Source organism: Bos mutus, chromosome X (assembly GCF_027580195.1).
Source record: "Bos mutus isolate GX-2022 chromosome X, NWIPB_WYAK_1.1, whole genome shotgun sequence".
NCBI lineage: Eukaryota > Metazoa > Chordata > Mammalia > Artiodactyla > Bovidae > Bos > Bos mutus.
The window spans coordinates 113,187,463-113,210,108 of NC_091646.1; the positions used below are offsets into that span (position 1 = coordinate 113,187,463).

Genomic DNA, 22,646 nt, shown 5'->3' on the forward strand with positions numbered 1-22,646 from the left:
GAACGGTTCTATGAAGACCTACAAGACCTTTTAGAACTAACACCCAAAAAAGATGTCTTTTTCATTATAGGGGACAGGAATGCAAAAGTAGGAACTCAAGAAAAACCTAGAGTAACAGGCAAATTTGGCCTTGGAATATGGAATGAAGCAGGGCAAAGAGTAATAGAATTTTACCAAGAGAATGCACTGGTCATAACAAACACCCTCTTCCAACAACACAAGAGAAGACTCTACACATGGACATCACCAGATGGTCAACACCGAAATCAGATTGATTATATTCTTTGCAGCCAAAGATGGAGAAGCTCTATACAGTTAACAAAAACAAGACCGGGAGCTGACTGTGGCTCAGATCATGAGCTCCTTATTGCCAAATTTAGACTTAAATTGAAGAAAGTAGGGAAAACCACTAGACCATTCAGGTATGACCTAAATCAAATTCCTTATGATTATACAGTGGAAGTGAGAAATAGATTTAAGGGACTAGATCTGATAGAGTGCTTGATGAAATATGGACGGAGGTACGTGACATTGTACAGGAGACAGGGATCAAGACCGTCCCCATGGAAAAGAATTGCAAAACAGCAAAATGGCTGTATGGGGAGGCCTTACAAATAGCTGTGAAAAGAAGAGAAGTGAAAAACAAAGGAGAAAAGGAAAGATACAACCATCTGAATGCAGAGTTCCAGAAAATAGCAAGAAGAGATAAGAAAGCCTTCCTCAGCGATCAATGCAAAGAAATAGAGGAAAACAACAGAATGGGAAAGATTAGAGACCTCTTCAAGAAAATTAGAGATACCAAGGGAATATTTCATGCAAAGATGGGCTTGATAAAGGACAGAAATGGTATGGACCTAACAGAAGCAGAAGATATTAAGAAGAGGTGGCAAGAATACACAGAACAACCATACAAAAAAGATCTTCATGACCCAGATAATCACGATGGTGTGATCACTCACCTAGAGCCAGACATCCTGGAATGTGAAGTCAAGGGGGCCTTAGAAAGCATCACTATGAACAAAGCTAGTGGAGGTGATGGAATTCCAGTGGAGCTATTTCAAATCCTGGAAGATGATGCTGTGAAAGTGCTGCACTCAACATGCCAGCAAATTTGGAAAACTCAGCAGTGGCCACAGGACTGGAAAAGGTCCGTTTTCCTTCCAATCCCAAAGAAAGGCAATGCTGAAGAATGCTCAAACTACCGCACAATTGCACTCATCTCACACGCTAGTAAAGTAATGCTCAAAATTCTCCAAGCCAGGCTTCAGCAATACGTGAACCGTGAACTTCCAGATGTTCAAGCTGCTTTTAGAAAAGGCAGAGGAAACAGAGATCAAATGGCCAACATCCGCTGAATCATGGAAAAAGCAAGAAAATTTCAGAAAAACATCTATTTCTGCTTTATTGACTATGCCAAAGCCTTTGTGTGGATCACAATAAACTGTGGAAAATTCTGAAAGAGATGGGAATACCAGACCACCTGATCTGCCTCTTGAGAAACCTATATGCAGGTCAGGAAGCAACAGTTAGAACTGGACATGGCACAACAGACTGGTTCCAAATAGGGAAAGGAGTACGTCAAGGCTGTATATGTCACCCTGCTTATTTAACTTATATGCTGAGTACATCATGAGAAACGCTGGGCTGGATGAAGCACAAGCTGGAATCAAGATTGCCGGGAGAAATATCAATAACCTCAGATATGCATATGACACCACCCTTATGGCAGAAAGTGAAGAGGAACTAAAATGCCTCTTGATGAAAGTGAAAGAGGAGAGCGAAAAAGTTGTCTTAAAGAAAATGAAGATCATGGCATCTGGTCCCATCACTTCATGGGAAATAGATGGGGAAACAGTGGAAACAGTGTCAGAGTTTATTTTGGGGGGCTCCAAAATCACTACAGATGGTGATTGCAGCCATGAAATTAAAAGATGCTTACTCCTTGGAAGAAAAGTTATGACCAACCTAGATAGCATATTGAAAAGCAGAGACATTACTTTGCCAACAAAGGGCCGTCTAGTCAAGGCTATGGTTTTTCCAGTGGTCACGTATGGATGTGAGAGTTGGACTGTGAAGAAAGCTGAGCACCAAAGAATTGATGCTTTTGAACTGTTGTGTTGGAGAAGACTCTTGAGAGTCCCTTGGATTGCAAGGAGATCCAACCAGTCCATTCTGAAGGAGATCAGCCCTGGGATTTCTTTGGAAGGAATGATACTAAAGCTGAAAGTCCAGTACTTTGGCCACCTCATGTGAAGAGTTGACTCATTGGAAAAGACTCTGATGCTGGGAGGGATTGGTGGTAGGAGGAAAAGGGGATGACAGAGGATGAGATGGCTGGATGGCTTCACTGACTCGAGTTTGAGTGAACTCCGGGAGATGGTGATGGACAGGGAGGCCTGGCATGCTGCTATTCATGGGGTTGCAAAGAGTCAGACACGACTGAGCGACTGAACTGAACTGAACTGAAGTGAAATAAAGACAAACCTGGTAGACAAAGCTTTTGGTCATCATTTCCCCTCTTATCCTTTTCTTTTTGTCTGTAACTTGGGCATAATGCTTGGAGGTGGAATCATAATGGAATCATGTGGCAAGATGAGGATAGCAAAGCAGAAAAAGAGAGCCTGGTGTCTGAGGTCATTACAGAACTGCTGTCCAGCCATGAGTGGCACACCTCTGCTATCCTGTTTTCTGTGATAAGAATCCTCTCTGAGGGGTTCAGTCATTGCTCACTGGATTTTCTCTTGTTGCAAACACACCCGTTCCCACATGATACAAGAATAAAGGAGACTTTTATTTAATAGGATGCTATCATATAAAGCATGTCAGTGCCAGAAAGGCTGACCTGAATGGTCCGGTACAGTAGTCATGAGCTCCATGTGGTCTTGACATTGCAATTAAATTTTAATTAAAGCAAACTACAAGTAAAAACTCAGTTCAGTTCAGTCGCTCAGTCGTGTCTGACTCTTTGCGACCCCATGAACCGCAGCACGCCAGGCCTCCCTGTCCATCACCAACTCCTGAAGTTTACCCAAACTCATGTCCAGTAAAAACTCAGAACATGTCAAATTTTCAATAACCCTATGTGGCTAGTATGTACTTGACTGGACAGTGCGGATGGAGACTGTTCTTACCATCTTAGAAAGTTCTATGGAATAGTGTTAGTTTAGATAAATCTCAGAGCTATATCCATGAATAGCTGAAATCCAGTTTGATTCCTTACTGGACATGCTTTCTGAGTCAATTTCTTCCTTTCTTCCTAGAAATTATATGGTTTGAAAGAACTTCCTACAATAAGATGTTTCTGGAGTGACTTGCCTCCCTTGCAAATGCACAAGGCTAAAAATAACACCTTGGGTCCAGGTAAGGAAAAAAACTGGTCTTCTGGGTATAGCACCCTTGAATATACAAGTGTGCTTTCTAACCACAGACTAGAAAAATACACATTACCCAATGCTCCCTCTCTCCTACTTCCCTTTTCCCAGCTGCGTGTGTGTGCACTCACGTTCTCTCGCTCACACACACACACACACACACACATACATGATGAGAGTGGAAATGCTGATGTTGTGCTCAGTTAAGGATGTGGTCTCTTGAAGGTGGTAGATTCTAAGTTCAGTGCACATCTGGATTTGCTCTGTACACAGAGCTTCTCTGAAGTCACAGGTATCGCAGCCTTGGACAACACAGATAAAGCTGTCTACTCAGTCCACATTCTATCATGTCTGTTCTTGCCTTAGTTGTTGTTTAATTGCTCAGTCGTGTCCAACTCTTTTGTGACCCCATGGACTGTAGCCCACCAGGCTCCTCTGTCCATGGGATTCTCCAGGCAAAAATACTGGAGCGGGTTGCCATTTCCTTCTCCAGGGGACCATCCCAACACAGGGATCAAACCCGAATCTCCTGCATTGGCAGGTGGTATCTTTACACTGAGCTACCTGGGAAGCCCAGGGGTTGACAGCAAAGAAAAATTTGGGAGCATGGTTAGGAATAGGAGTAGCCTGAGGTTTTCTTGTATTATGGCTCATTTTGTTTTTTAAGCTTGACCCCAAAGAAAAAGCCTGTCAGAAACCACAGAACTGAAACATGGCACCAGGAATCCTACTGTGATCTGGGGGACATTTGCTATGGTGACCTTCACCAAGATGAAATCCAGGCTTTTAGTAGAAAGAATGGAGGTCTTTGGAGTGTGTACAAACCTGAGGTAAATCCAAGTTCTGCCTCTCCCTAGCTGTCTGACCTCCAGCAAGATGCATGACCTCTACTGTTTGCAAAATGAGGATTATAATACCTGACCTCAATTCGATGTTGTGAAGGTTAAGCACCAAGAGCTGGAGCAGGGTAGATACCCCATCAGAGTTAGCTGCCACGTTTTTCTCTACCAAGGTACTGTGAGAGCCATCTGCCTTTTGGACACGAAATGGAAAACAGCCACCCTAACCCTGTACTGGCTGACAAGAGGTATCATGTGTGGTACCCATACTCGGAGAAAAATGGTGCTAAGTGTGCTTTTAGTGGCCTAGATTGTCTTTTTGCTTCTGTCCCCAATTGAATCTTGGGCTGTATTATTTTGCTTAGAAAAAAAAAAGGAATGTCACACATTTTTTACAGGAATATTAGACTCATTCCTCACCAGAAGTCCACACCTCTGGTTTTAGGAAACTCATCTAGTGGCAAAGTTTTGTATCACTGAATATACCCGGTATTAAAGAAAACACCAAAGACAATACCTGTAAGGTAATCCAGACATTCTAGCAATTTCTTCTCTCGGGAAAAATCTAAGGCGAAGGTGTCAAATGTGTCATTGAGGTTGATTTCAGGAATGAGGACCTGGGATGATGCTGTTGCCATGGAGACTCTGTAATTGAAAGAAAACTTTTTAGAAATGTCAAGCCAGCTTTTACCATCATTGCACAGGAATGAAAAAAAAAAAAAAAGGAAAAGAAATATCATTAAAAAATAGTGTTATTGATGTAAGCTATTGATATGGGATGGATAAATGACAGGGTCCTACTGTATAGCACAGGGAATTGTAGAACATTCAATACTGTGTGATAAACCATAATGGAAGAGAATATTAAAAAATATATATGTGTGTAACTGAGTCACTTTGCTGTACAGCAGAAATAAATACAACATTGTAAATCTGCTATACTTCAATTAAAAATAATTTTTTTTAATGTCAAAAACCCCCACAAAAACCAGTACTATTTTTGTATGTGAGCCTTAAAAAGAATCTCGGAATGGCACAAGCAGCAACACATGCAAATGAGCACAAGCTTCAAGAGAAGGCAGAGGACGTGGGAAAACAGCGGAATGGCTTCCTCCCTTCCTTTTTACTATCGGAAAAAAATTCCCCGTGGAGGCGAAAGAATATTCATATTTCACATTGCTGTGTATGTAACTGCCTGCCCCCCGCACATCTAACCCAAGCGAGAAGCACACGGCCCCAGGCATTTCTTCACACATCTGTCTGGGAAACTGTTTGTTCCTTTCAGACCCGACCCTTCTCCACTTCAAAGAGGGATCTCCCAAATTTCAAGCTGCATAAAAGGCAAAGTGAAGATTAAAAAAGAATGTTCCCAGATATTGGATTAGTTTAATCAATGACTAGCCTCTCTCTAAAATAAACATTAAAAAAGGAGTTTTGGTCTGGCTTGTTTTCATTCTCCCTGTCCTCATTTTCTTGTACCATATTCCCAGCAGATGCCATAGAAAATATGTATGTGCTTTCTCACACATTTCCCTGATGGATCCACTGTTTCTCTTCTTCATTAGGGTTGCTAGTTAGACTTCTCATGTATACTCTATAAAGCAAGCTATTGGTATGTATCAATCTCCTGCAATGGACTGTCATGTTGATTGGAAAAGTTGTTATCAAGAGCAGACCATTTTGACTCGTTAAAGAATGCAAGTGGTCCTTCTAAGAACAAGAAAATTATGGGATGATGTAAACCACTTCTGAGCGCATCAAACTATGTTAGACTCGTAATCTTGTTGATTCTGGTATTTCAGGACATTAAACAAAACGAAACAACCTTTACCTAGTTACTTATTTTCTAATTAAGGGCACTTACGCTCATGTATACAAGGCCATAAAGCTAGCTGGCAGCAGCCAGGAAGAAAATTCTAGGTTTGTACTCTTCCATTTCATCTGGAAAAATTTCAGCCAGGTTACTCTATGAGGTAGATCTCTTCTTGCATCTCTTAATGGCTTTTAAAGTTTTGGATTTTATAAGGAAATATATCTTTATAAAAATTACATCTGTGGGCATGTCTGTACAATGGAATATTATTCAGTCATAAAAGGGAATGAAATACTGATAGATGCTATGACGTGGAAAAAAACCTTAAAAGTATTATGCTAAGTGAAAGAAGCCAGAGACAAAAGGCCACATCTTGTATGATGCAGTTACATGAAATGTCCATAGTAGACAACTCTGTTGAGACAGAAAGTAAACAGGTGGTTGCCAGGGGTTGGGGGCAAGGGGACAGTGGGGAGTGATTACATAATGGGTGTGGGGTTTTCTTTTGGGGTGAGGAAAATCATTTGGAACTTCATAGAGGCAGGAATTGTACAATGTTGTGAATGTACTGAATGCTAATGAACTGTTCACTTTAAAATGGTTAATTTTATGTTATGCAAAATTTACCTTGATTAAAAAAAAGTCAGTCCTGTGAAATGCTCAGAATCCTTAGAAATAAAGTTTCTATAATTGTACTGGCACATATTCAGTGCTACAGGAGGAGGGAAGTAGAGAGGACAATCAACAGTGTCATAACTGGAATGATACTGAGGTCCACAGATGAAAGTTTGAAGAGGCCTAAACCTTGGAAAGAAAAGTTTCAAGTGTTTGAACGAAGATGGAGAATCTAAATTCACCGCTCTAGCTTTTCACCAAGAAACAGTGAATAGCAGAGTTGTGTGATTTTATTAGCTAATTATTGTACCCAAGAGAACTGGACTAATTATTATGACAAGTGCTAATTCAGACTCATGGAAAAGGAATGGTTGCTAGGCAATTTTCACACATGGTCAAACTGAACTTAAGAAATGCTTTCCTTACGACCTATTATCACAAAACTCCTTCAAACTCAGATCTTAGGATTAGTCAACAACTATTCAATGAATATTGAGTAAGCCCTCCATTTATGTCATTTACTAAAGAACCCAAAATATTTGCATCCATGCAGAAAAAGTCAAAGAAATGCTACAGCGCCATTTGAACTCCTCAAATAAAAACTTCAAAGTGAAACCCCAGTTATTTCTGTTTTATGATGTCCAACAGGGAGAAGTGTGCTGAGCTATTATGAAACAAGCACTGAACTTCCTATTGCGCTTCTCTGCTCTTCCCATGTGGCACAGACCTTGTGCGCACCAAGTTAGAGGATCTCAAATGCTCTGAACAGATAATCTCGAGCTGGTACTTCCCCTGTCCTATGGCACCAGCTTCTGTTCACGTTCATCCAAAATAGATTTCATTGCCAAGTTTCTCCTGGTTCTGTTGTCCAGAAACAATCAACTAAACCATGCTTTAGTCAGGGACGTTGTTGACAATGCCTGCCATCCTTTTTAAAAAATAATTCTGTTTATTTTTTGGCTGTGCTGGGTCTTTGTTGCTATGTGGGCTTTTCTCTAGCTGTGGCGAGCAGCAGCTATTCTCTGTTGCAGTGCACAGGCTTCTCACTGCAGTGGCTTCTCTTGTTGGGGATCATAGGCTGTAGGGCGGAGCATGCGCTGTAGGGCGGAGCATGGGCTATAGGGCATGTGGGCTTCAGTAATTGCAGTTCCCAGGCTCTAGGCACAGACTGAGTAGTTGTGGAGCACAGCTTTAGTTGCCCTGTGGCCTGTTCCCAGACCAGGGATCGAACTTGTGTCTCCTTCATTGGCAGGCAGATTCTTTACCACTGAGCCACCAGGGAATCCCAACGCATGCCATCTTGATGGTGGGGACTTGGTAGAGTGGAAACGAAAAGAATGAAAGTTCCTAAGCTTCAGGGGCAAAGACTGACAAAAAGACTCTTGGGAGATGACTGCAGCATTTAACACCTACACATTATTATTATTATTTTTTGATGGAAGGAAAGATATTTATGTTTGGCTACAATTTCAAATTCTTATCTGGAGTGACAGGGGAGTGGAGATCTGCCAAAGTCAACATTATAGGCCATGTTTATTCCCCAAATCCTTGTTGCCCATCTTTTGGCCTTTCAGATAAATTGCCCAAATCCCCCAGGGCCCTCAGACTATCCTACTTTCTCAGTTCTGTGCTTTTAGTCATGTCTGTGTGTGTGTGGCGGGGGGATGGTGCAGGGGGGAATATGTGTGCACATGCTTATAGGTATGTGTGTGTCAAGCTCTTACTATACTGGAGGAAATAAGGGTATTGCGTCCTACCTTGATGTCTCATAGGGTGGGTTGCACATTACTTCCTCTTCCTATTTTTTTAAATTAATTCATTTGGCTGCACTGAGTCTTAGTTGCAGCATGTGGGATCTTTAAGTTGTGACATGTGGGTTCTAGTTCCCTGACCAGGGATTGAACCTGGGCCCCCTGCATTGAGAACACAGAGTCTTAGCGACTGGGCCATCAAGGAAGTCCCTACCTCCTCTTTGTATTTTGACTCTGATGCCCCTAATCTCCATGACACTCAGTTGCTAGCAGCCACTTGGGGCCAGTGTTGTGGAAGGAATACATGTCTAGAGCTACAGTGCTTACAACATTTCCGCCAGTCAATGCCAGGGGAAGATTCTCTACCCTGCTCCCTTAATATTGCCCACATTCCTGACCTCTGACAATGGAATTGAAATGGGTCCCTCTCAGGTCGGTGGGCTATGATGCACATCACCATGGGAAAACCTGGTGAGGTCTCATAGTAACAAAATGTGGCTTGCTTTTGTCAACTCAGGATTTCCCAAATGCATTTGACTCTGAAGCCTTGTTTTCACACCAATTAACACCCAATAGAACACATTTCAAAAATCACTCATCAGATGCACTCTGATTCTTATGATGAAATGACATCTTTCTGGTAGATGACTGGCATTCTCTGCATTGTATTCTGGGGAAGTTGGTTGGATCCTTGAATTGCCTATGGCGGTGTGGGACAAAGACTTCATCTGATAGAATCTAAGTCCCTCCTAGGGACCGAAGTCAGCCTGGCTCCTCTGTCCATGGGATTCTCCAGGCAAGAATAATGGAGTGGGTTGCCATTCCCTTCTCAAGGGGATCTTCCCGACCCAGGGATCGAACCCACAGTGCCTGTGTCTCCTGCATTGCAGGCATATTTTTTACCTCTGAGCCACCAGGGAAGCCCCTTGATACAGATAATTTGCTGCTAAATGCCTATTATTTCACACCTAATTTTGGCACCTATTTTGTGTATTTTCATTTTTTTCATGTTATGTCATTATGTTATTCAAGATAGCTTTTAAAGTCATTGTATGACCTTTTATTGCAATGTAAACTAACTCAACAGTTCTCTTTTTCCTTTTTCTGGGAGATACATACCCCTTGATGAAGAGATTCCATAGTGAAAAATACTGTCAGCTGTTGAGTAATCACGGCTATTGGCCTGTGAAGTGCTTTACTGGGCTTTTGCTCCTTGCTGGTTTACTGGGTGCTGGTGGAACAGGAGTATTTTGGTCTCTAATATACAATTTATGGAGAAGGCAATGCTCTAATATACAATATGGAGAAGGCAATGGCACCCCACTCCAGTACTCTTGCCTGGAAAATCCCATGGACAGAGGAGCCTGGTGGGCTGCAGTCCATGGGGTCGCTAAGAGTTGGACATGACTGAGTGACTTCACTTTCACTTTCAAATGCAATTTTTTTTAAGTAGTAGACCAACTTTGTTAGGCTTAGATTGAGTAAAGAATTTTGCTTATTTAACATAATTTTAGAAAAGTGTACAAAAAACCGCTCCAAGAATGATATATTAGCGAGGCTTGAGTATATAGTCCATTATAACAATCCATTTGGATCCATTTAGTGAGTGGGAAGGAGAGAAATTAGCATTTGTTGCACATTTACCTTGAGATAGGATCTCAGTTGATATCTTTGTTAAATTATTTCATTTTATCCCTACAGGAACTGTATTCAGTTCAGTTCAGTCGCTCAGTCATGTCCGACTCTCTGCGACCCCATGAAGTGCAGCACGCCAGGCCTCCCTGTCCATCACCAACTCCCAGAGTTCACCCAGACTCACGTCCATCGAGTCGGTGATGCCATCCAGCCATCTCATCCTCTGTTGTCCCCTTTTCCTCCCACCCCCAATCCCTCCCAGCATCAGGGTCTTTTCCAATGAGTCAACTCTTCACATCATTTGGCCAAAGTACTGGAGTTTCAGCTTCAGCATCATTCCCTCCAAAGAAATCCCAGGGCTGATCTCCTTCAGAATGGACTGGTTGGATCTCCTTGCAGTCCAAGGGACTCTCAAGAGTCTTCTCCAACACCACAGTTCAAAAGCATCAATTCTTCGGCGCTCAGCCTTCTTCACAGTCCAACTCTCACATCCATACATGACCACAGGAACTGTATTAGGTAGGAATGAATAATCACCCTGTTTTATAGATGTCTTCATGCATTCATTCAGATCAGGCAGCTTGCTATGTCCCGGGGTCTTCATGGTGAAAACAAGATGACTGGGGGTCTTGCCCATTGGGAGCACATGAGGAAACTGTAAGCATCAGGGAGCAGCCCCAAATGCCAGCTGTCACTGCTGTTGTTGTTCAGTTGCTCAGTCATGTCCGACTCATTGCAACCCCATGGACTGCAGTACTCTGGGGTTCCCTGTCCTTCACTCAAACTCATGTCTATTGAGTTGATGATACCATCTAACCATCTCATCCTCTACCGCCCCCTTCTGCTCCTGCCCTCAATCTTTGCCAGCATCAGGGTCTTTTTCAGTGAGTCGGCATTACTCCTGAGCAATTAGCATAGAGCCAAGGGCTTGATTCTAAAGCATATGCATCTCTTACAATGTAAAACTTGAGGCTTTCTCCCCTCTTGGGTTTTTTTTTTCCATGCTTCTGAATTGAAAAATCTTTATGCAGTCTGATTCAGCTTGTAGGCAAACATGTGCACTTTAAGTGATGTAAGGATGCAGAAAAGTTGCATCCAATTCTAACTTGAGGAAGGCCTGCAGTATTAAGTTTCCTGTGGCCATTCCACCCTTGACTAGAAGAGTAAAGATGGTTTACAAGTACACAGGTGCCAAAGCCCAAGGCAGACAGACAGGAACAGAGCTGTGAAGTCATGTTTTAGAGAAGAATGTTAAGTAATATGAAAACACAAATCCAAGGAACATTATGGAGTATCTGCAACACCGAAGACATGTTTATAGGAGTGGCCAGCAATGTTATCACAACTGTGGATAGAGGTAGCTATTAGGAGCCCAGTTTTCTGAGTCAAAAATAGCTCTTGGACAAAGAATCACAGTTAAAAGGTGATAGTGCTAGGATTTGAATACCGGTTTCCAAATTACAGGGTCAAAGTCATTGCCTTTTTACCACATTCTGGTTGCTGGAAAAGGCAAAGGGCTCAAGAATTGACCAAGAGGATTGACAAATAGAGACAGACAGATGGGATGAAGAAACAGAGCGACAAGCTGCTACTGCTGCTAAGTCGCTTCAGTCGTGTCCGACTCTGTGCGACCCCATAGATGGCAGCCCACCAGGCTCCCCTGTCCCTGGGATTCTCCAGGCAAGAACACTGGAGTGGGTTGCCATTTCCTTCTCCACTGCAGGAAAGTGAAAAGTGAAAGTGAAGTCGCTCAGTCGTGTCCGACTCTTAGCGACCCCATGGACTGCAGCCTACCAGGCTCCTCCGTCCATGGGATTTTCCAGGCAAGAGTACTGGAGTGGGGTGCCATTGCCTTCTCTGAGAGCGACAAGGGCTCCTGGCAAATTTTTACAGGTAGTACGCATTCAAACTTGATGGAAGTTTAAACTTTTCATAAGTAGTATGCCAAGTTTCTTATGGATTTAGTGAAGAGTTTTGCTTATTTAACATCATGTTAGCAAAGTGCACATACAATCACACCAAAAATTATGTAGTAGTGAGGCTTGAGAATAGTGTATTGGATTGGTCAATAAGGTCATTTGGGTGTTTCCATAAGCTGTTATGGAATAAGCCACAGGAACTTTCTGGCAAACCCTATATATGATAAAATTCATTTGTGGAAAGAGCAGTGGGTCACAATTCTATGCTTGATGAGATGGGCCTGTGAGAGGTAGAGTTGAATGGGTCCAGGTAGGACCTGCTGGGTCAAAGGGAGATGCCATGTAGGCATCCATGCTCCTGTTGTGTTAGACTTCAAATGCAGATCTTCTTCCAGAACATTCTATCTTAACTGTTATGGGGCCATGTTCTCTCTCCTGCTAGCTGAGAATTTATCCATGTTAGACTGGCCCAGATTTTTAGGAAGTGCTGAGAAATGCAACTCATACTAGCCATTTCATCTGGACATTGCACAATTTATAGCTGGAGAAAAGAACTAGTGGATCCCAGTTGGAAACCATGATGTAAGTGTAAATGCTGTCTACTTGAGTGTCCCGGGTACACTGGAGTATTAGTGCTGTTTGCAGTTTTTTAACTTTAGCTTGAATATTTCAGGCACCTGGAGGCAGTCCAGATGAGAGCAGTGGAGACAATTAAACACTTGGAACTGACGAGTCCTGAGGAAAGAAGCTGGCTGCCTTTGGAGGAGGGAGGAGATCATTTTAAGGATATAAAAGGGATGATAACCAGCTGTTATCCACGTTCATTGGCAGAGATAAGTATCTAACCAGTCGCAGAGGAAATCTCAAACAGAAGAAAGAACACAAAGAAACCGGCTGGATACTAGACTAGAGCCATAAAGAGACTATACCCTCCTCCCATTGAAGGGATACTGGAAGCGGAAATACCACTGCTGACCTCTGTGTGGTATTTTGAGCATCAGCACAGTGTGCAATATAAGCAAACCCTCAATAAACTGAAGTTTTCTTTCTCTTTCCCTGAAGAAATTCAGGTCAGAAGATGGTAAGTATTTTTTTGCCCTAGGCCAAGGGCTGGCAAAGTCCAGTGTGTGTGCTAAGTCACTTCAGCTGTGTCCAACTCTCTGCAACATGGACTGTAGCCCACCAGGCTCCTCTGTCCATGGGATTTTCCAGGCAAGAATACTGGAGTGGGTTGCCATGCCCTCCTCCAGGGGATCTTCCCAACCCAGCGATCAAACCCACATTTCCTGCATTGGTAGGCGGGTTCTTTACCACTAAGCGCCACCTGGGAAGCCCTGGCTGAGGGCCAGATCTGACCTGCTGCCTGTTTTTGCCAGTAGTCTTATTGGAACACGCCATTGCCCGTTCATTTGCATCTATACTAGGCTGCTGGAGACCTATCATGGCTGAGTTGAGTAGTTGTCATGGGGACGAGATAACCTTCATAGCTGAACATATTTACTCTGGTCCTTTATAAGCAGAGTTTGCAGAGCCCTGCTGCTGGATAAAGATCAGGAAGAAGGAGCTGTCTGGGGTCTTCCAGGGATAGGCTTCAATTATTGCTTTGGATAAAGGTGAGTTGACTCTGAAAATTCCACTGAATGAAAAGTCAATGTCAATGGCATTGGCTGGAGATGTCATGCATTTAGGTGGCATGAGGTGCTTTTCTTGGGCTCCCCAAGAATTGCTATAGGTGTTTGCATCAGTGAAGGCGAGTAATTTTATGCCTATCAAGTATGTGCACTGAAGGTGCAGTGACCCCTGTCAGTTTCACTGCTGAGCTGTCCTTTCAAATCACATAATGTTTATGTCCCCCACCATAGAATAAAGATTTCCAAAGGAGGTGGTATGAAGTTGACAGTTGGGTCTTCTCTCTCCCACATGAGTTGGTCTTGACCTTTGAGGAGAGGCAAAGCTTCTCAACCAAATAAAAACAGCACTCACAGAGAACAACACCTGGGTGGTTTTAAAAACTAGATAAGCCTTGAGATGGAAGAAAAGATTCCCTTTTATGTTTTGGTGTTCATTTTGATTCTTTGTTATCAAGTATATGATAAGATCAGGTCTGAGAGTCACAGTAAATGCAGTTTTGTGCCATCCTAAGCTTTCTTCCCCAGTAAAAGAAGGCAGATTTTATTCTTTCTAACTTGCAGGCTCTTGTTTCTAAGGCCTTGAACTCCCGGCTGATACTGAAAAGGCTTTGACAGGTCAAAGGGAAGCATTTTGAGCTGGAACAAAGCAACTCAAAGCCTCTATTCTCTCTGGTACCCAGCCTTGAAAATGCAAACAAAAGCAAGGCAGGGCAAGGCCAACCAATCACAGTCCAGACACGGGAGCCCAGGCACTGAGAATTTCCCAGTAGCCCCTGCACTCACCTCTCAGTGATATTCTTAGCGGTCTGTAGGAAACGCGCGTGATCATTCTCCTTCAGAGAGTGTTCTGCTTGGGAGATGAGTGATGCCGACCGCTCGATGCACTGTTTGCAGTTTGCAATCTGCTGAGCCAGTTTGCGAAGCCTCATCACCTGGAACAAAAGAGGCACAGAGATGGTTGGTTACCCGGGTGGGCTTGCTTAGTGAAAATGCATTGTGCTGGACTCTCGCAGTGTGCGAGTTCGGTTGTGTGCGAGTCATCCTTCACTAAAAGTGCAAAAGGGAGGCAGAGAAAGCTGTGAACCCCAGTCATGGCACTCTTGTCTGAGCTATTCTTTATCTTCTTGGAGAAGTGTCACTAATTTGTTTCAGGAGGAAGCCCTGAATTGCGAATTGCTTCCCTGTTAATGGGGAAAAAAGGTGTTGCCCAGTGTGAGTTAGAGGGTCACTGGGCCTCTTCCCTCAGCTATTCTAACACAATGACTGTAAGATCACAGGGAACCCTGGAACTTTCTCTATCATATGTTTTCAGCCAATGAGAAAATAAAACATCGCTGTAGGTGCAAAACGTGTGGCTTAAGTCAAATCAAAAGTTCTTTGCCATCCATGTAATAAAATGGTGATGTAAACACATTAGATAGTACTATTTCCCACACTATTGCAAACTCTTGTGTTAAATTAACAGAAAGGGAGCATTTTTTCCATTGATTAATATTTTTCCTGTTCCACAGATGAGAGAAAGCCAAAAAAAGCACAGCTGGGCCATTTCCCCTCACCGGGAACGTCATTTCCAGGCACTTTGTGCTTGCTTGATAACTAAAACTATTTTGATAAGCAGTTCCCAGTCCGGATAAAAATGCTCATTTGGTTCCAATCTCCATTCCAACTTCTGATTCCGTCTTGCTTGAAAACGACCCTCAAACATAACTGACCATCACCTCGGGGCAGGCTGCGATAAGTCCATGGTAACCCACTTGACCGGTTGTGCTGGTGTTTGGAGTGTGCTGGGAGATGAAGCCCTCTGGCCAGAAGCCAGGGGAAAATGAGAGTGCTAATTGGAACAGCAGTGCACCCTGTGTGCGCGGGCCCCCGCCCCCCCCAGCTCAAGTCTACACAGCCTGGGACAGGTCTTGGCCGGCTTTCTGATCATTCTGGAATGGAAAACAGCCTGGGGTGAAAGGGTAGGGAGGAGGCCAGTTCATCTGTCTTGCAGACAAGGCTGGCTTGGGTTCCCTCCAGAATTCCTGCTAACTCCAAGAAATTCCTCCTTTCTCCAAGTCATCATTATCATCCCCGTGCAAGTCTAATCGAAGTAAAGGAAGGAAGGAGATGTCAGAACTCGAGGCCTCTGAGGACTGTCCAATTTCAGCTCTGTTGTACCAGAGCAGACAAAGGAAATGAATGCTGAACTGTGAGGCGGCAGCCACAAGATTGCAGGCAAGAGTGAGATTCTTGAAAGTCAAGGGTTAGAGAAATGAAGTGTCAAAACTCTGGGGCATAGAGTATGTTATCTTAAGCCCGGTAAAAGATTTACCACATTATATATAATTACAGTGACCATCACTGCCGATTAACTGTGTTTGTTAGTTGAATAAAATGACACTTATCGTACACCAAATAGAATTTAGCTTCTAACAGCATTATATCCAGAGGTAAAGCTCAGAAAGGCATCGAGTCCAATTCAAGATGTTGGAACACATCCAGAAGAAATTGTCAGAGGAAGGAATACTTAATCACAAGTTACATGGTAGAACTGAAGGTATTTAGTATAGTTCTAACAGCAACAAAACAAATAAGGTCCAAGTATTCCTTTTGAATAACTTCATGTCCTTTCAGTATACGTTGTAGTGATCACACAGATTACAAATGGAAAAATGCTTGACCTGCACTTTCTTCTTAAAAACAAAACAAAAAAACACAAAATTCTGTCATGATGCTGGAAATTCAAAGTGACATAAGAAGAAAAGGAAAAAGGTCCTAAATCATGCATAAGTTGAATTCAAGCCAAAATGAGAGCCGCCTTAGAAAATATACAAATGTTTTACAGAAGACAACCTGGTTTAATTTTAATTTTACTCTGTGTAGAATTCCATCTGATAGACCAGACCGGAGCTTTATAAGCCTGGTGTGCACAAGAATCAGTTGGGGATCTCTTAAAGAAAACCTGTAAATGTCTGGGCCAACATTTCGAAATCCTAGGTGAGGAGTTATAATTGGCGGGCTGTGGGAATCTGCATTTTAACAAGCAATAATGTTTCTGATCTGCAGGTGATGAATCACCAGAATGGATGGGATTAACATTTAAAAAAACTAAATGAAAGAGGAGAGGAGAAAAGATAGTAGCAGAGTGCATTCCTTGTAGAAAGGGTAAGTTGGGTTTGGTAAAACTTACTTCTCTATGTGTCCGTGTGTCAGTGCTGGGTTTGATGTATTTTTTACTGTGGGTTTCAGTAAAAAAGAAAGAAAAAAGAAAAGAAAACCACTTTCCTAAGTTAGTTCACAAACTATGGTCTATGGACCATATCCAGCACAAAACCTGTTTGTGTAAATAAAGTTTTATTGGCACAGGGCCACATGTATGTGTTTATGAATCATTTATGGCTGCTTTCACACTACCATTTCTCACTATACCAGCAGTGAGCAGTAATGACAGAGCCTACAGGTCACAACTGAAAATATTTATTATACCTGGCCCTTTACAAAGTTTGCTGACCTAAATGATTCTAATCAGATGGCCATGATTTGGATCACATTATAATGAAGCACTGTCCTACATGGTACCACACTTCAGGATCAGACACTGAGTATTTAGCAAAATACGAATGCCTTCATTAGAAAACACCATTTAAAATATATTACTTAAATTTTTTTTTCCAAGTTGGCAGTGTTCTTTATTCCTTGGGGAAGTGTGACTGAATGTTGTAATTTGTGGAGTTCACTTCCACAGTCATCATGGAAATACTTTGTTGGAATCTCCTTTTACTGGGGATATAGGCCTATTTATATCAATTTACTTGCTGTTTATTTTACCTTACAAATGCTTTTTAAAGTGGCCCTTTATTTTTCTTTATATTTTAAGTGCTTTTATTATCTACATAGGGTTCTCACCCCAAAATTGTTTGGTTCAAACCATTGAGTCTCAATTAACAGAAGTATCTTAACTGACAATAAGGACTATACTGAGCATTTTTATAAGGCTATACAAAAGCCCTGACATGGACTCCAGGGTAATTACCAGCAATTTGGGAGACTCAGAGCACATAAAAGTAGTGATGAGAAGGGACCCCCTTTTGTTTTTAGCTGCAGCTTTCTCAGATATGTGTCTGAACATAAATAGTTTGCTTAACCTGGAGTCTGCTGTCAGCTTTTCATGTATTGATGTGTGGATGTGAAATTTATCCCCTTCTGCTGAAGAAATAAGCCAGCTCTTTCTTGGGGAGTCTCAGAGCTTGAGACTCTTCGTCAGTACAAGTATAAAGGCTGTTGAGCTGTTATTTCTAAGAAGGTGCAATGGTCTGAGGGAAGGAATTACCAGTCTGTGCTAATGGGTAACAGCATCATCTGATTGGCAGCCTTCCCCAGCCCCTCCCAGCCCCCCCCCCACCCCCACTATGGTTGGAGGATATGCAGTGAGTTTGTTTTCTCTGGGTCTAGGGCATTATGACTGGCACTAAATACAGAGGCAAAGTCAAGACGTGGGTCAGATTAACCTTTGTGGGCTCCATGATTCTGCTTTAGCTCCTCACTTCTGAGTGCTGGTCCGAGTGCTTCTCTGGATTGCATTTCTTCAGACTTCCCACCCTGGACACCCTCACTGGGCCCCAAGCCCATACTTGGAGATGCTGGGCAGGGAGTTGGCATGCATGCTCATCTTTTCTTCGAAATGTCTCTCTGACACCCAATTCCCTGGCCAGGGACTTAGTCACTGTGAATTCCCAGGTTAGGGATGAACTAGTCCTTGGTCATGTGCCAAGGTAGTAACTCAATGGAGAGCTTAACTGGGCCTTCATCTTTCTTCTGAGATCACATCCCTGGGCAAACATGCATTTTTAAGAAGGGATATACCTCAAAAGTACAATTTTTCAAGTCATATGACCAATGTTGCCATACATAGCACCAGCGTTAGCAAATGTCAGTGTTTTCATCATATTAGCATAGGATTTTTCAGAAGGCAGTAAAATATTATTGACACTGAAGCCCTTGAACATCCCTCCCTAATTCATGTCTCTCTCTAGAGGAAAACACACTTCTGATGACTCCCAAACATGCTAATATATGTTTGCCTCAATAGTGTATGCAATTTTTTGTAGTTCATCAAACTGTATATAATATTTCTTATTCTCCATGAATCATTATAAACCTTGCTTCTCTTTCTGTGACTCGTCCATGTAAATATGTATCACCCCCAGTTCATTGCTTTTAATTTCTGAAGACTGTTCCATGGTATAAATACACAAGTTCAGTTCAGTCACTCAGTTGTGACCAACGCTTTGCAACCCCATGGACTGCAGCACACCAGGCCTCCCTGTCCATCACCAATTCCCAGAGCTTGCTCAAACTCATGTCCATCGAGTCATGAGTGATGCCATCCAACCATCTCATCCTCTGTCACCCCCTTCTCCTCCTGCCCTCAATCTTTCCCAGCATCAAGGTCTTTTCCAATGAGTCAGTTCTTGTATCAGGGGGCCAAAGTACTGGAGCTTCAGCATCAGTCCTTCCAATGAATATTCAGGACTGATTTCCTTTAGGATTGACTGCTTTGATCTCCTTGCTGTCCATGGGACTCTCAAGAGTCTTCTCCAACACCACAGTTCAAAAGCATCTGTTCTTTGGTGCTCAGCCCTCTTTATGGTCCAGCTTTCACATGCATACATGATTACTGGAAAAACCTGGTATTCCCATCTCTGTAAGAATTTTTCAGTTTGTTGTGATCCACACAGTCAAAGGCTTTAGTATAGTCAATAAAGCAGAAGTAGATGCTTTTCTGGAATTCTCTTGGTTTTTCTATAATCCATTGGATGTTGGCAATTTGATCTCTGGTTCCTCTGCCTTTTCTTTTTCTTTTTTTATTTATTTTTTTATTCTTCCAATTTTATTTTATTTTTAAACTTTACATAATTGTATTAGTTTTGCCAAATATCAAAATGAATCCACCACAGGTATACATGTGTTCCCCATCCCGAACCCCCTCCTCCTCCTCCTCCCCATACCATTCCTCTGGGCCGTCCCAGTGCACCAGCCCCAAGCATCCAGCATCATGCATCGAACCTGGACTGGCAACTCGTTTCCTACATGATATTTTACATGTTTCATTGCCATTCTCCCAAATCTTCCCACCCTCTCCCTCTCCCACAGAGTCCATAAGACTGTTCTATACATCAGTGTCTCTTTTGCTGTCTCGTAATCGGGTTATTGTTACCATCTTTCTAAATTCCATATATGTGCATTAGTATACTGTATTTATGTTTTTTCCTTCTGACTTACTTCACTCTGTATAATAGGCTCCAGTTTCATCCACCTCATTAGAACTGATTCAAATGTATTCTTTTTAATGGCTGAGTAATACTCCATTGTGTATATGTACCACAGCTTTCTTATCCATTCATCTGCTGATGGACATCTAGGTTGCTTCCATGTCTTGGCTATTATAAACAGTGCTACGATGAACATTGGGGTACACGTGTCTCTTTCCCTTCTGGTTTCCTCAGTGTGTATGCCCAGCAGTGGGGTTGCTGGATCATAAGGCAGTTCTATTTCCAGTTTTTAAGGAATCTCACACTGTTCTCCATAGTGGCTGTACTAGTTTGCATTCCCACCAACAGTGTAAGAGGGTTCCCTTTTCTCCACACCCTCTCCAGCATTTATTATTTGTAGACTTTTGGATCGCAGCCATTCTGACTGGTGTGAAATGGTACCTCATAGTGGTTTTGATTTGCATTTCTCTGATAATGAGTGATGTTGAGCATCTTTTCATGTGTTTGTTAGCCATCTGTATGTCTTTTTTTTGGAGAAATGTCTATTTAGTTCTTTGGCCCATTTTTTGATTGGGTCGTTTATTTTTCTGGAGTTGAGCTGTAGGAGTTGCTTGTATATTTTGAGATTAGTTGTTTGTCGGTTGCTTCATTTGCTATTATTTTCTCCCATTCTGAAGGCTGTCTTTTCACCTTGCTAATAGTTTCCTTTGATGTGCAGAAGCTTTTAAGGTTAATTAGGTCCCATTTGTTTATTTTTGCTTTTATTTCCAATATTCTGGGAGGTGGGTCATAGAGGATCCTGCTGTGATGTATGTCAGAGAGTGTTTTGCCTATGTTCTCTCTAGGAGTTTTATAGTTTCTGGTCTTACGTTTAGATCTTTAATCCATTTTGAGTTTATTTTTGTGTATGGTGTTAGAAAGTGGTCCAGTTTCATTCTTTTACAAGTGGTTGACCAGATTTCCAGCACCACTTGTTAAAGAGATTGTCTTTAATCCATTGTATATTCTTGCCTCCTTTGTCGAAGATAAGGTGTCCATATGTGCGTGGATTTATCTCTGGGCTTTCTATTTTATTCCATTGATCTATATTTCTGTCTTTGTGCCAGTACCATACTGTCTTGATAACTGTGGCTTTGTAGTAGAGCCTGAAGTCAGGTAGGTTGATTCCTCCAGTTCCATTCTTCTTTCTCAAGATTGCTTTGGCTATTCGAGGTTTTTTGTATTTCCATACAAATTGTGAAATTATTTGTTCTAGCTCTGTGAAGAATACTGTTGGTAGCTTGATAGGGATTGCGTTGAATCTATAAATTGCTTTGGGTAGTATACTCATTTTCACTATATTGATAAATCCAGCTTGAACATCTGAAAGTTCTCAGTTCACATACTGTTGAAGACTGGCTTGGAGAATTTTGAGTATTACTTTGCTAGCGTGTGAGGTGAATGCAGTTGTGCGGTAGTTTGAACATTCTTTGGCATTGCCTTTCTTTGGGATTAGAATGAAAACTGACCTTTTCCAGTCCTGTGACCACTGCTGAGTTTTCCAAATTTGCTGGCATATTGAGTGCAGCACTTTTACAGCATCATCTTTTAGGACTTGAAATAGCTCAGCTGGAGTTCCATCACCTCCCCTAGCTTTGTTCATAGTGATGCTTCCTAAGGCCCACTTGACTTCAGACTCCAGGATGTCTGGCTCTAGGTGAGTGATCACACCATCGTGTTTATCTGAGTCATGATGATCTTTTTTATATAGTTCTTCTATGTATTCTTGCCACCTCTTCTTAATATCTTCTGCTTCTGTTAGGTCCATATCTTTTCTGTCCTTTATCGAGCCCATATTTTCATGAAATATTCCCTTGGTATCTTTAATTTTCTTGAAGAGATCTCTAGTTTTTCCCATTCTGTTGTTTTCCTCTGTTTCTTTGCATTGATCACTTATAAGTTCGTTGTCATAAAACAGCTTTACTGAGATACAGGTAATATAGAAGAAACTGCACATAGTTCAAGTACAAATCAGATTAGTTTTCAAATATGTGTAAACCCATGAAAGAGTCCCCATTTTCAAGGTAATGAATATATATATATATATATATGTATGTATGTATGTATGTATCATACCCCCAATTCTCTTCCTGCACCTTTGTCATTTATCCTGCCCACCCCTCTGTCACTCATACTTAAGCATTCACTGATTTGTTTTCTGCCACTGTAGCTAATTAGAAAGAGTTGTTTCTGGAATTCTGTATGAATATACTCATGCAGTATACACTATTTTCTGTCTGGCTTTTTTCACTCATGATTCATGTTGTCACATGGGCTTCCTTGCTGAATAGCGTTGTATGGAAATGCCACTAATCATTTCTGTATTCATCTATTGATAGCCTTTGGGTCATTTGCAGTCAAGGGCTATTGTTGTTGTTTAGTCATTAAGCTGCGTTTGACTCTTGCAACGCCATGGACTGTAGCCTACCAGGCTCCTCTGTCCATGGGATTTCCCAGGCAAGAATGCTGGGGTGGTTTGCCATTTCCTTCCCTAGGTAATCTTCCTAAACAAGGGATCTCCTACATCGGCAGGTGGCTTCTTCACCACTAGTGCCACCTGGAAAGCTATTACCCTTAATATTACCATGAAAATTCATGTCCAAGTTTTATATAAACATCTGCTTTCATTTTTCTTGGTAAACACCTAAAATGGCTGGCTGGAAGGGTACGTGTATATTTAACTACTGAAGAAACTGTCAAACAGTTTTCTAAAATACAGTTTCCATTCTTAGAACCGTGTGTGAGTTACAGTTACTCCACATTCTTACCAGCACTTGGG

The 22,646-nt window shown here is 42.1% G+C and overlaps 1 protein-coding gene across 4 annotated transcripts in view; it reads right to left on the reverse strand.

Moving 5' to 3' along the window:
* MID1 (midline 1) overlaps window positions 1-22,646 on the reverse strand; it is a 401,570-nt gene that overhangs the window by 26,350 nt on the left and 352,574 nt on the right. For all 4 annotated transcript variants that reach the window (XM_070365608.1, XM_070365609.1, XM_070365606.1 and 1 more), the window contains exons 5-6: window positions 14,358-14,506; window positions 4,728-4,855 (exon numbers count right to left, since the gene is read on the reverse strand). In XM_070365608.1, the coding sequence (XP_070221709.1) occupies window positions 4,728-4,855; window positions 14,358-14,506 (277 nt within the window). The remainder of the gene's footprint in view (window positions 1-4,727; window positions 4,856-14,357; window positions 14,507-22,646) is intronic.